This window comes from Chiloscyllium punctatum, chromosome 22, assembly GCF_047496795.1.
Source record: "Chiloscyllium punctatum isolate Juve2018m chromosome 22, sChiPun1.3, whole genome shotgun sequence".
Lineage (NCBI taxonomy): Eukaryota > Metazoa > Chordata > Chondrichthyes > Orectolobiformes > Hemiscylliidae > Chiloscyllium > Chiloscyllium punctatum.
Genome location: NC_092760.1, coordinates 37547643 through 37560687, shown reverse-complemented (window position 1 = coordinate 37560687; position 13045 = coordinate 37547643). Strand labels below are relative to the sequence as shown.

The 13045-nt window shown below is 38.1% G+C and overlaps 1 protein-coding gene across 2 annotated transcripts in view; it reads left to right on the top strand.

Annotated features, from left to right (window-relative positions):
- The window catches only part of tkfc (triokinase/FMN cyclase), a 77983-nt gene that overhangs the window by 27991 nt on the left and 36947 nt on the right, over positions 1-13045 (top strand). For both annotated transcript variants that reach the window (XM_072592032.1, XM_072592033.1), the window contains exons 4-5: positions 5202-5383; positions 9794-9872. In XM_072592032.1, coding sequence (XP_072448133.1) covers positions 5202-5383; positions 9794-9872 — 261 coding nt within the window. The remainder of the gene's footprint in view (positions 1-5201; positions 5384-9793; positions 9873-13045) is intronic.

The window sequence follows — 13045 nt, the reverse complement described above, 5'->3', positions numbered from 1 at the left end:
TGTGGACCTGCCGAATTTCCTTATCCTTCTGATAAAATGGAGGCATTGATTTCTTGACCATAGCATCGATGTGGATGGACCAGGATAGATTGCCTGAAACTAGAGCAAGAAAATTGAGTGGAGATCTTGATTGCAAGACTAGTGCCATTTATTTTAAATGCTTGATGTGTTTTTGGATAATCTTTTAGCCTTAGATATTATAACATTTACAATAAGCACAAAGTTAAGTGTGTCCATCTACAGCTTTGCACTGAGTGCTCAGTTCAGGACTTGGGAAAATACATAAAGGATGCTATAGTGGTATAGTTCTCTTAAGAAGTGTTTAGGTAGTTTTCATTTCCAATTTTAAATCATGTTTTCAGTGCTACCTTTTGTTGCTATTGTTATGGCACGGGGTAAACCCCTCTGCTAATTTAAACCAGCAATGCAGAAAAGATTCATCCCATGCTGTAATCTGTTAAAATCCAAGAGGCAATGAATTATCCCAGAGGTCACTATTTAAAGTAAAAATTAACAAATTTATTCTTTAATTCCAACAGAGAATATTAAAACTAACATCTATTTGCAACGCCTTTCTCTTGAAACTATCTTTTACCTCCCACTCTACGATACTAGTCCGATAAAAGGAATCTGATTAAGGTCTACCAAAAAAAAATCCCGTTTCAAAACAAGTCAGCTTTACTGAGTTTCCTCTGTAGATTTTCCTCTGTAGTTTCTCTCCAGGTCAGTTTCGATGTTCTGCTGTGCAAACTCCTTCCCCAGACAGGTACCTCTCAGAGAGCTCTTGAGCTAGCAGTCTCCGTGGCAGTTTCCCCTGAACTGTTCAAAAATGTCTGACTTTATGCCCCAAAACTCCGGATTGTATAGTTAGTTTTAATACAGTCAAAATACTAAATTCAAACTTGATTGGAGTTTGGTAGCTTGGGGCATAATTTAAACTGGCCGAAGTGATTATGGGAAACATATTAGAATTGAATTTGTTTTTGTCTCATGGCAACTCATTCACTGCGAGCAGTTTCAACCAAATGTTACATTGTTACCTTGTTCAGAACACTTTGTGCTGAATACAGGGAGAACTAGCCATTTAGATACAGAACTAGCTCAAAGGTAGGAGACAGAGGGTGGTGGTAGAAGAGGGTTGTTTTTCAGACTGGAGGCCTGTGACCAGTGGAGTGCCACAAGGATTGGTGCTGGGCCCTCTACTTTTTGTCATTTACATAAATGATTTGGATATGAGCATAAGAGGTACAGTTAGTAAGTTTGCAGATGACACCAAAATTAGAGGTGTAGTGGACAGCGAAGAGGGTTGCCTCAGATTACAACAGGATCTGGACCATGTGGGCCAATGGGCTGAGAAGTGGCAGATGGAGTTTAATTCAGATAAATGCGAGGTGCTGCATTTTGGGAAAGCAAATCTTAGCAGGACTTATACACTTAATGGTAAGGTCCTCGGGAATGTTGCTGAACAAAGAGACCTTGGAGTGCAGGTTCATAGCTCCTTGTGAGTCGGGTTGCAGGTAGATAGGATAGTGAAGAAGATGTTTGGTATGCTTTCCTTTATTGGTCAGAGTATTGAGTACAGGAGTTGGGAGGTCATGTTGCGGCTGTACAGGACATTGGTTAGGCCACTGTTGGAATATTGCGTGCAATTCTAGTCTCCTTCTTATCGGAAAGATATTGTGAAACTCGAAAGGGTTCAGAAAAGATTTACAAGGACGTAGTCAGGGTTGGAGGATCTGAGCTACAGGGAGAGGCTGAACAGGCTGGAGCTGTTTTCCCTGGAATGTCGGACGCTGAGGGGTGACCTTATAGAGGTTTACAAAATTTTGAGGGGCATGAATAGGATAAACAGACAAAGTCTTTTCCCTGGGGTCGGGGAGTCCAGAAGTAGAAGGCATAGGTTTAGGGTGAGAGGGGAAAGATATAAAGAGACCTAAGGGGTAACTTTTTCACGCAGAGGGTGGAACGTTTATGGAATGAGCTGCCAGAGGAAGTGGTGGAGGCTGGTACAATTGCAACATTTAAGATGTACTTGGATGGGTATATGAGTAGGAAGGGTTTGGAGGGATATGGGCCAGGTGCTGGCAGGTGGGACTAGGTTGGGTTGGGATATCTGGTCGGCATGGACGGGTTGGACCGAAGGGTCTGTTTCCATACTGTACATCTCTATGACTCTCTATGTCAGGCAAAGCCTTGCTAGCTTCTCAACTCTCTTAAAGGTACAGTACCTCTACACCTTCATAATATTATTTGTAATAACATGTATAAATTGTTATTTAGGCCCACAGAAACAGGCATGAGCTAATCAGCTCATCAAACTTCTTTTGTTTATCAGTTATACAGATTGAAATATATTTTAACTACATTTTACATCTTATAATCTTTAATGCACTTTCCTAACAATATTTATTACCCACAGTTTTAAAGTTTTTAAAATGACCTTGTCTGCACAGCAGTTTTTGAAGAAACTTCCGTATTTCCTGTACCATAATATGAAAGACATGCTTTCGAACATTATTCTTGAAAGGCATAACTCCAATGTTAAAGCCTGGATCACTTGACCTGGGCCCTCTGTCTTCCATACTGGTTGGTAGCACTCTTGCTGTGATTCATAAAGTTCCAGGTATGTATTCCACTTCAGAACTTGAATTACGAAAACCAGGATGATGCTGTATTGTAGTACTGAGAAGGCACCATCTTTCAGATGGGGCAAGAAATTATATCCCATCTGCCCTTTCAGTAGAGGTAAAATATTCCCTAGCACTATTTCAAAGAAGAGCAGGGAATTTTCCCAGGTCAATATTTATTCACCAGTCAACAACACAGAAATAGTCATTGTTACATTGCTGCTTGTAGGAGCTTGCTAAGCACAAGTTGGTTGCTACAGTTCCTACTTAACAGCAACTACACTTCAAGAATACCTCATTGAGTGTAGAATGCTTTGAGGTGATGATTGTGAATGACACTGTATGATGTAATTCTTTTCTTTCTATCCTATTAAATTTTGTAGTTATTTAATTTAATCAACATTTCTTAATATTAAGGCATATGGAAATAATGAAGGAAAATAGCATCAAGATAGTTCTGCCACGATCTACTTGAACAATTGAGTAAGCTGAAGGGCCTATCCCAAACCTCTTTCATATGTTCCTGTTTAAAGCAGCTCAGTTAAATCACTGCTAAACTTTCCATGTTCAATGAAATAGAAGCATCATTTTGGAAATACACTAATAATTTAATATTGGCGAACGCTGGTGATTCTGTGCTGCACCTGTTCTAAGGCCAGTATATCCTTCCTGAGATGTGATAACCAGAACCAATTGCAGTACATTAATTATGACAACATCGGCAACTTTGAAATCCCAGGGGGACAATGTCTGAATCATGAGAGCTTGAAATTACTAATGCATCAATATTTTTCTCAATATTTCTTTGAATAAACTAATGGAGAAATCATTATGTTCTGGGGATTTCTGTACCTTAAATTTTCATATGTTCCCCATAATCACTTCTTTTTATCACTTATAGCGAATCTAGTCAGTTGCCTTTTATGTTTTGTTTTCCTACATTGCGCCAGTTTAGACTGATCCTGTATTGTGAAGATCAATGCCAAGTCTTTATTTAAGATGGCTGCCATTTTCTGACTTCTAATTGCAATATTTCCAGTCATTGACCAAATCAATTGCTTGTACAATTCTTGCCATATTTTAGAATCCACATGTTTTATACTTTACCAAATACAGCTATAGACATCTCCCAATGTTCGCATGCAGTTTATCTGTTCATACAGTTGTGTCCTTTCTTTTGTTGTCAATTTCTCCTTTATGATTACAAAATCAACTTTACTAAATTTAATATTTTGAATCATCCTCTTCCATTCGAAACTAATGTGAAACATAATAGTTATTGTTAGTTGGATGTTCACTAACTGTTGGACTATTTACTAATTCAGGTTCATTACTCAGTCGAAAATGGTCAGTTCTTGCACAGGTTTAAATTTGGAGAAATGTTTTTCTTTCAAAAGTATGCACTGTTTCTATGGCACCAGAATGTTTTCCACTAATGCATCAAAAAAAAATCATATTATTTACAAGGTTTTATTTGAAATGTTAGCATTGAGAAAAGGGAACCTGTACAGAGAACTCTTCAAAATCTTCATTTTTTAAAAATTCCTTCATGAAATGTGGGCATCACTGGCTGGGCCAGTATTTATTGCCCATCCCTTGTTGCCCTTGAGAGGGTGGTGCTGTGCTGCCTTGAACCTTTGCATTGAACCTCTGCAGTGCATATGGTATAGGTAGACCCATAATGCTGTGAGGAAGTTCAAGGAACTTGACCAGCAATACTGAAGGAAAGACAATATATTTCCAAGTCAGGATGATGAGTGGCTTAGAGGAATTTGCAGGTGGTGATGCTTCCATGCAACTGCTGCCTTTGTCCTTCTGGATGGTAGTGTTATGGGTTTGAAGAATGCTGTCTAATTATGCTTAATTATATTTTACACTTGAAATGGTACAAACTGAAAATGCATTAGGTAGGAAGGTCAACTGATGCCTTTTTTGTATTCGTTCATTGGATATTGCTATTGCTGGCATTTAGTGACCATTCTGAATTGCCCTGGGGAAAGTGTTAGTGTGCCACCTTGAATTGTTCAAGCCCTTATGTAGCTACATCCAGAAACCAGAATTTTGACCTATTGTCAATGAGTTATAGCTGCAGGTGTTTGTATACTCAGCTCAGAATAATGGAGGGCAACTCACTTCATGGGCTAAGGATCGGTAGAGGTCTAATTTAGGATCCGTACCTTCTCCTGCTGGAATGTTTGTAGGGAACATGAACCATGGGTATTGTAGTCAATATTTCTCAACCAATCAACCACCACATTCTTCCAGGCAACATGAATTATATTATTGGCCAACGTACAAATAGATGACACCTTTCAGTAACCATTCGATCACCCATCCTTTCTAATGTTACCTTCTCCTGCTCAATATTTGTTTTTTGATTAAACTTTCTGTGAAGCATTTTTAGAATGGTTTCAATTAGCTTCATTATCTTAAACATTTCTGTCTGGTATGGGCAAGTTATTTAGTTTGGATGAAGTTAATTTTGGTGGTTGGTTGTGAGTCAGTGTTAAGAAAATAGAATTTAAGTTCCACCATGTCACATTGCTTAAAACTTTTTATCTGCATTTCCTCTAGCTGGTGTACTACTAATTGTGAAGAACTACACAGGGGATCGACTGAACTTTGGCTTAGCCCTAGAGGAGGCAAAAGCAGATGGAATTGATGTGGAAATGGTTATTGTAGCTGATGACTGCGCCTTCACTACACAGAAAAAAGCTGGAAGGAGAGGTCTGTGTGGCACAGTACTTATACACAAAGTAAGTTTGATACATAAAAGTCGTGAGGTGCAACACTGGAACCGTGACGTTTCACAACGAGGTCAGTTTCACACATTCCCAAGGGTACTGAAAGTTCAAATAAAGAAAGTCAGTGTATCTAGATGGCTTGTGTTCCAGAATGCTAAAGGAGCCTGGTTAGAAATGGAGACGCTAATCATAATTTTTCAAAGTCTTGTGAATAAGAATTTTGAAAGGGAGGAGGATGGTGAATTATATATCCTCATTCATAATTGGAAGAAGATATTCTTAACTTGGTTGTAGGTGGATTCCGAGGTTACAGAATGTAGCTCCATAGTGTCCATAGCTTCAGTGGTATAGTTAGAATGTTAGTACCAAACTGGCATACATGCTGCAAGTGCATATTTCAAGCTCTGTGTCCTGAGAATACACAGAGTAGACAGATCATAATCTCGGTCAGCACATGATGCCAATTCTCCACTTACGTTGCCACTACAGCCAACGTCCTCTCACCAACACACACAGCTGAACTTCCACATTATTGTTATTTAAGGATTAGTAAATTACTTTTGGGTTAAATGCCAATCGATTTTGATGGGGTCCGACAGACTTTATAGAATGTGTGGATGTTTACTAACACTCTTTAAAGTTGGTGAAGTTGATAGAGAGCAATGTGGGATGTAGTTTGAGTGAGACTGCTTGCTGGTAGACAAGTCCTGTAGTTATCATACCTTATACCTTTCAACATAAAATTAAAGCTCGAGAACAGGCAGAATAGAAGAGGATGATCTGATCAGAGGGAGGAGGAAGATTGAAGGGGTCCTTTCTAGCAAGAAGCCTTATCCATACAGAATCTTGAAGGAACTTTACCCTTACCTCAAAATAAGCCGAAGCAAGGTGTGCATTGTGCCCATTTAGTGCAGGAAGCAATTTTTTTCGATGTAAAGCACTGCATATAATGGTGTCTACTTTAAACCAATGTAAATTGACTCAGGTAAGCTTGAAGCTGCTACACCTGCTGTCCGGAGCCGAATCATACTGGAATGTTTCTTGAAGATGTCTCCAAAATAACAGGCAGACTTAAGAGTCAAAGCGTCAACTTAACATCCTCATCGTGGCAATAATATTTTTAATGTATAGAGAAAGGGCATGCAAAAATATGTTTTCCTAAGTGAGCCATTGTTACCTCTGGTAGATCTGACCTTGTAAAAATGTGAATCTGACCCATTGTTTGTCCTGTGATTAAAGAGTAACACCGTTCAGTTAGCTTTACCGAGAAATGTCAATGGATTGTGGACTGTAATTTCGCAATGTGTCAGTGATGAAAATGGGTTTCTTTTCTCTGATGTTAATAATTAATCCTGTCGCATTACATGATCTGATGTCTAATAAAACCTGTACTGTGGATGATTCTGACATACTTTAGGAAACTATCTGAAAAGCATTCAATTACTCATCCAGGTTCCTCCTGCTTATCTAGTTTCCAATTTATACATAGATTAAAGTTACCCATAATTATTAGAATTATAACAGCATAAAGAGAGTCCATTCAACCCATCATGACCATGCCAGTCATTAATTGTCTATCCATTCTAACGTAATTTTCCACCACTCAGCCCATTCCCATGTATGCTATGGTATTTTAAGTGCACATTTAAACATTTCTTAAATATTTTGAAGGTTCCTCCCTCAACTAACCTTTTAGACAGTGAGTTCAGATACCCACCATCTTCTGAGTGATATAAAACTTTCCTCAAATTCCCTCTTATTATCCAGCTCCTTAATGTAAAATTGACATCACTTTATCCTAAGCACCCAGTATTTCTTCATGCAAAGCTGCCCACATTATGGTTCCTATTGGGAGGTTTACAGACCACTCCCACTAGTGACTTCTTTCCCCTACTATTCCTCATCTGTATCTAACTCAATTCCACGTTTTGATCTCTGAACCAAGATTACCTCTTACTATGGCACACATACCCCTCTTGATTAATAGTGTTACCTTTCTACCTTTACATCACTTCTTATTTTCCTTTAGAACATAATCCTTATCATTCTGAGGTCAGGTCTTCATAATGGCTATTATATTTATTTATTTCAATGTGAATGCAAAATGCTTTCAGATACAGGTTCTTTGGTTTTGTCTTTTTATTATCTTTGTATCATCTTGCCTTGATTGTTGATGTATTCCAAGGTTTCTTTTTTTCTCTGTTCCTTCCTACCATTCTCTGACCATCATTTTCCGTATTACAATTTTCCTTTCTTACCTTGTCTCTGATTTTTTGACATATCGCATTTGATGTCTTGCCCTTACTATTTCTGCTTCTCGACTTCCCTCGTCATGCAGTTCACAAAATCACTGGCCTCAGCATAGTTGGGGCTTGGGCTGTCCTGGTGTATAGCCCCCATTTTCTTCAATTTTGGTGCCAATGCCGCAGAAACTGGAATCCATGTTTCCCACACACATAGTCACCTGTCTAATTTTAGATACCTAATGCCAATTGCGCACAGCTCAGGTAATAATCCAAAAATTATAAACTTTTTTTAACCTAGTGCCTAGCTCGTCATTTTTTCTGTGTAGACCCTCTTTTCTAGTTCTGTCTAGGTATCAACATGGACCACAACCACTGGATCCTCCTTCCACTACAAGTTCATTTTCAGCCTTGAGCAGATATTCTGAACCCTGGCAGCAGGCAATCAATATCTGATCCAAAAACTCTTGCTCTTTGCTGCAGAGAACAGTGTCACTCCATCCTCACTGTACTACCTCCAGTACTACTACATATCTTGTTGCTCCCCCACTTGAATGGCCTCTTGTACCACAGTATGCTAGTGTGTGTGAACATCTACCTTGCATCCTGCAATCCGGCTGTCTTCCAAATAGTTGGGAAAACATCAAACAATGTGACAAATGCAAAGGCTAGAACTCCTGCCCTCTGGCTTCACTTACCTGCTTCAATTGTACTCACACCCTCTTGCCTTGACCCCTGACCAAATCAAAAGACCCTGTATGAAGTCTTGTGGCTGCGTCCTGAAGTCGAAGTAACTTTCCTCTGCCTGATGGGTCATAGTATCTGTAGTTTAGCCTCCAGCTCATAAACTCTCCAGGCAAAGTTGCTTAAACTTCAAACACTTATTGCAGCCCTGTTTGAATTGGATCACAATGCTCCCACATATTGCAGCTGGCCACATCATTTCTACTGCCATCCTTCATAGGTTTAAATTATGATATTCACTTAATTATGATTTCTTTTATAATATTTTCTTAATTTTGCAATCAATTTGCATAGTGTTAAAATGTAAAAGTACTATTTAGCACAGACTTGTCAAACAACTAGCTCATTTGTAGCAGAGAAAGAACTGCTTCCAATCATTCCCAATGAATGTAGCTCTACCTCTCTTTGTCTGTCTCATAATCCTCACCTTGCCCACTCCTTCAAAATGACAGACTGATTTTTGAATTCATAATTAAATTAATGGTGGGACATTTAGTGCAGGCTTCACCTCGTGACAAACAATGAGCTAAAGTACTTCCGAAAATATGAATTGGTGGCAGGTAGGCCGTTCAGCGCCGTGAGACTGCTCTGCCATTTAACAAGACCACTGCTGATCTGATTGTTCTTAAATTCATGTTCCTGCCAAGCCATGAAACTATTAACTCTCTCATTAGTCAAATATTCATTAACCTTGCCTTGATTGCTCTCCAAAAATGGGACTTTTAATGACTAATGACCTTTAGAGAGATAGAATTTTCTCTTACTTAAACTTGAGATCATGATTTTTAACCTGTGTCCCTGAGTTCTAGTCCTACCCACAAGTGGAAACATTCTTTTGGTATCCACCCTGTTAAATCCCCTCGGGATATTATACCTCTCATTAAGATGACCCCTAATTATTCTAAACTCCAGTGATGTAATTTCTTTCCTTGGACTTTCACTGTAAAAATTTGAATGTTTGTGTAGGCCTGATTGGTTCTGTTTTTCAGCATAGTTTGTTTCCTACCTGCCTCAATTACAAGCCTTTTAAATCTGATCTTAAATATTCCATGAAAGTGACAACATTCCATCAAACTAGTTAGTATGGTTTGATTGGAATGGACAACTTCACCTTCCCAACTCATTGTGAATTTAACTTAACTCCTTTATAATTTCATACCCCGGCTGCTTTGCATAAAAATGAGCTAAGGTCCAGAAAAGATACAGTAACAGCTGGCTGAATAAAAAAACTAGATGTAGCACTGCTATACTGTCTGGTTGAATACTCTAAGATCACAAATGGAAAATAACCACTTGGGAGAGATATTGAGATATGGGAAAAAATCTGAAGCAGGGAAGCAAATAGTATCAGAAAATGATGGAAAAATGTTACAACAAATCTGAGCAATTGTGTCCACAAGTCAAAGTCTTTCCACTTTATCTTTGCGTTTGACAGATGGCTGGGACTATGTCTGAAATGGGAATGTCACTTTGTGAAATTGTAGAGAAGCTGAATGTCGCTTTAGGTAAATTAGGTAAGTGATAACCAATCAGACTGTGGTAACTAATCAAGGAAAATATTCTAACTAATTTGGTTTTTATTTTATTGTTTTGTGTATTTTACAGTAAAAATACAATAAAATGCATTGAAAAGTTTTATTTGTCATTACAAAATGGCACCATTTTGAATAATTTAAGAATAAGGGAAAGAAAGAAAAATATAGCTTGAAGTCCTGAGCCATCGATGACGCCTGCAATACACTTACAGCCTGCAAGAAATATTAAGGGTTCAGTTAAGATGAACTTCAATTCATACTTACGATTTGACACCGACAGTCCTTACACTTCATTGTCACTTTGGATTTAAGATGTAGGCAGCACTGCTTGAAAGATAAAAATGTACTGACTCACATTAGTTTAGACAAAAGTTAGTGGAGCCCACAGACACATGCTCACATTATTTGAAATTGGATTTTTATTAATGCAGATGACAGCATTCACCAAAGTCTCCTGTTCTCTTAAGCAATAATCATGTAATACATGGATTATATTGGAAGCCATTTTTGTTTGGCTGCTGGATTTCAACTATATTAAGGAAATAATTAGACTGAACCAACTGTCATTCAGATTGATAAGATTTGGATGTTTTGCTGAGCTGAATTAAATAAGTTGTTGAAGTTATCCTGCAATGTCATTCAATCCAGAAATAGTCTTGAGTTACCTTCAAAGGAGGAAGATTAATATGATCATCTAAGGCCATGAAACATTAACTGACCTACCTATCATCTAATTATTTGGGAAAGGGAAGTCAGATGATCATTCATCTAAACATTAGAGTGAGGAAATAGAAAGACTAACTGCTCACAGTAAGGGTACCAGTCATCTAAAGTAACATACATGGAGTTGTTGAACTACATTTATGTGTAAGTTCACTGGCACTCCTATTACCACAGCCTGTGCTGAATTGCCCCTTGAGTGTCATTACAGAACTGGCCGCATTTATGCTCTGGGTGGTAAACAATCTCCTCTGTCTACTGCTTTGAAGCACTACATCCAGCACTACTGGAGCTTTCTACTCAAACACTAATTGTAATCCTGTGCCTAATTACAGCTCCTCCATTTTGCAGTTTCTTCCCAATATTTCAGAGTATGTTTTCTATTAAGAAAGAAAAAAGCTATCTTATAATATGAATGTAAGTAAAATAAATAATACAACAAAATTGAAATTTAGTGCATAAAAGTTTGTAATCAATGTAAGTTGCATTAAATAGCTGAATTAGAGAACAAAACCTTTTAGGTAATCAACAGTGAAATGTTTGTAATTTGCACAATATCAGACAGAAGGGAATTATTTCCATTAACTTGGCATATCCTATATATGTTCAAGAGTTTATAGACAAACTTAAAACAAATGCTGGAATTAATTATTGCCTTTCATTAGTCTCTGGGGGAAGGCATTCTACAAAAAGCCAAGGGCTTCTTCACAGCTATACTGACCATTGTTTATTATTTGCTGCATTAGTGGTGTTGGTAGAAACAAATTAAAATCAAGGAAATTAATTGGTTCTAGGACTGCCTAGTACACAGGCTTTTTCTGTGCAGATAGTAGGCATAGAACTATACAAGCTATAATTTACATCTTTGAAGTGATACAAATGAGAATTATCCTGATATGAGTGAATTTTTTCGTCTGATATTATCATCAGATATAATGGGCATATTTATGATGTGCTCTTATACCAAGCCAAACAGGCCAGAAATGCCCCTCATTCTGTATTCGGTTAGCTAATCAAGGCAAAGTACTCATAATTGGCCTCTATGCCTCTGATCAAGGGAGCAAATTGTCAGCCTTTTCCCTATTCGGTGATCCCTGCTGGAAGATGTTAAGGATATTAGGGATGACAGTAGGATTGGATATGATTGTTGTGCCTATACTCAGTTAAAAAAAAGTCTGTCCATTGTAAAATTTTATTTTATATAGTCCCCTTTATTATAGGAAAATAGCAAAAATGTCCTCCCAGGCATCAGGCAAAATAGCTGCTGAACCAAAGAAGAAAATATTAGTAGATGTAACCTAAAGCTTGAGCCAAGCTGCATTTTGATTTTGAGAAGATAGTGAGCAATTTAAGGTGAGAATTTCACTGTTAAAGCCTAGAGGACTGAAGTGCAGTGTAGAAAACAGTCCAAAATCAGAGGAGTGGATAGTCAAGTTTTGAGTTATCAAGCTGGAGAAAATGACAAAGAAGGATGGGAACATTATGAAGAGTTAAAACCTAGGATGAGAATTTTCAAAATAAGTTCTTTCAAAACTGGAAGCAGAAAGTGTGTTGGTGAGGATAGGGCTGTTTGGATAACGAGAACAAATGCTGGATAAGATATGGAACCACAGAGATTTGAATGAATTGCTGTTTATGGTGGATGAAGAATAGGAGGCTGGCACCAGAGTATTAGAATATTCAAGATTGGAGCTGGCAAAGGACTGGATAAGGATTTTCACAACACATATATTAATCTAGGAAGAGGCAGGCGATGTTGTAGACTTGGCACCGGTGATCTTTCTGATGGAAAATACATGTGGTCTTTGAAGCACAACTTCAGACCTTCAATATTGTGAATGGCCTGGTTCAACCTGAGGCAGTAGACAGGGAGGGAAATGGAGTTTCGAAGTTTGGGAGTTGTGAGGATTGTAATGATTCTTTACTCAGTCAGTGTTTAGCTGAAAAATGTTGCGACCTATCCATGTCTAGTTTTTACATCAATAATCAGACAGCCCGTAGGCATTGAAGGAGCTCAGAAGGCTTTTGGGAGCTGAAAACTGCATTGTATAAGTATAAATGTGCAAGGTTTCCACATTTCTAAAACTGAAGTTGCTAAGAGGCATCATGCAGTTAAGGAAGAGGAGGAAGGGTGCGGAATGTCAAAGATAGATTACTAAGAGACTCCAGAGATTCTGTTTTGAAGATGAGAAGCAAAGCCATTATGTTTAGACTCATGGTGTGTTGACTATGGTGCAGTTCTTTAGCACCTCCAAGTTTGTAAGCCAGCAAGAGCATTTTCCATCATCTCCAGTAAAGGAACAGACAAAGCTGACAAACAAAAAAAGAAATATCCATTTCAGCATTATCAACATTTGTGGCATCAGATAATGCTCCTTATCTGGCAACTTTTGCTCCAGATTATGTTTTTATCCAAAACGCAAAGGCAGCAC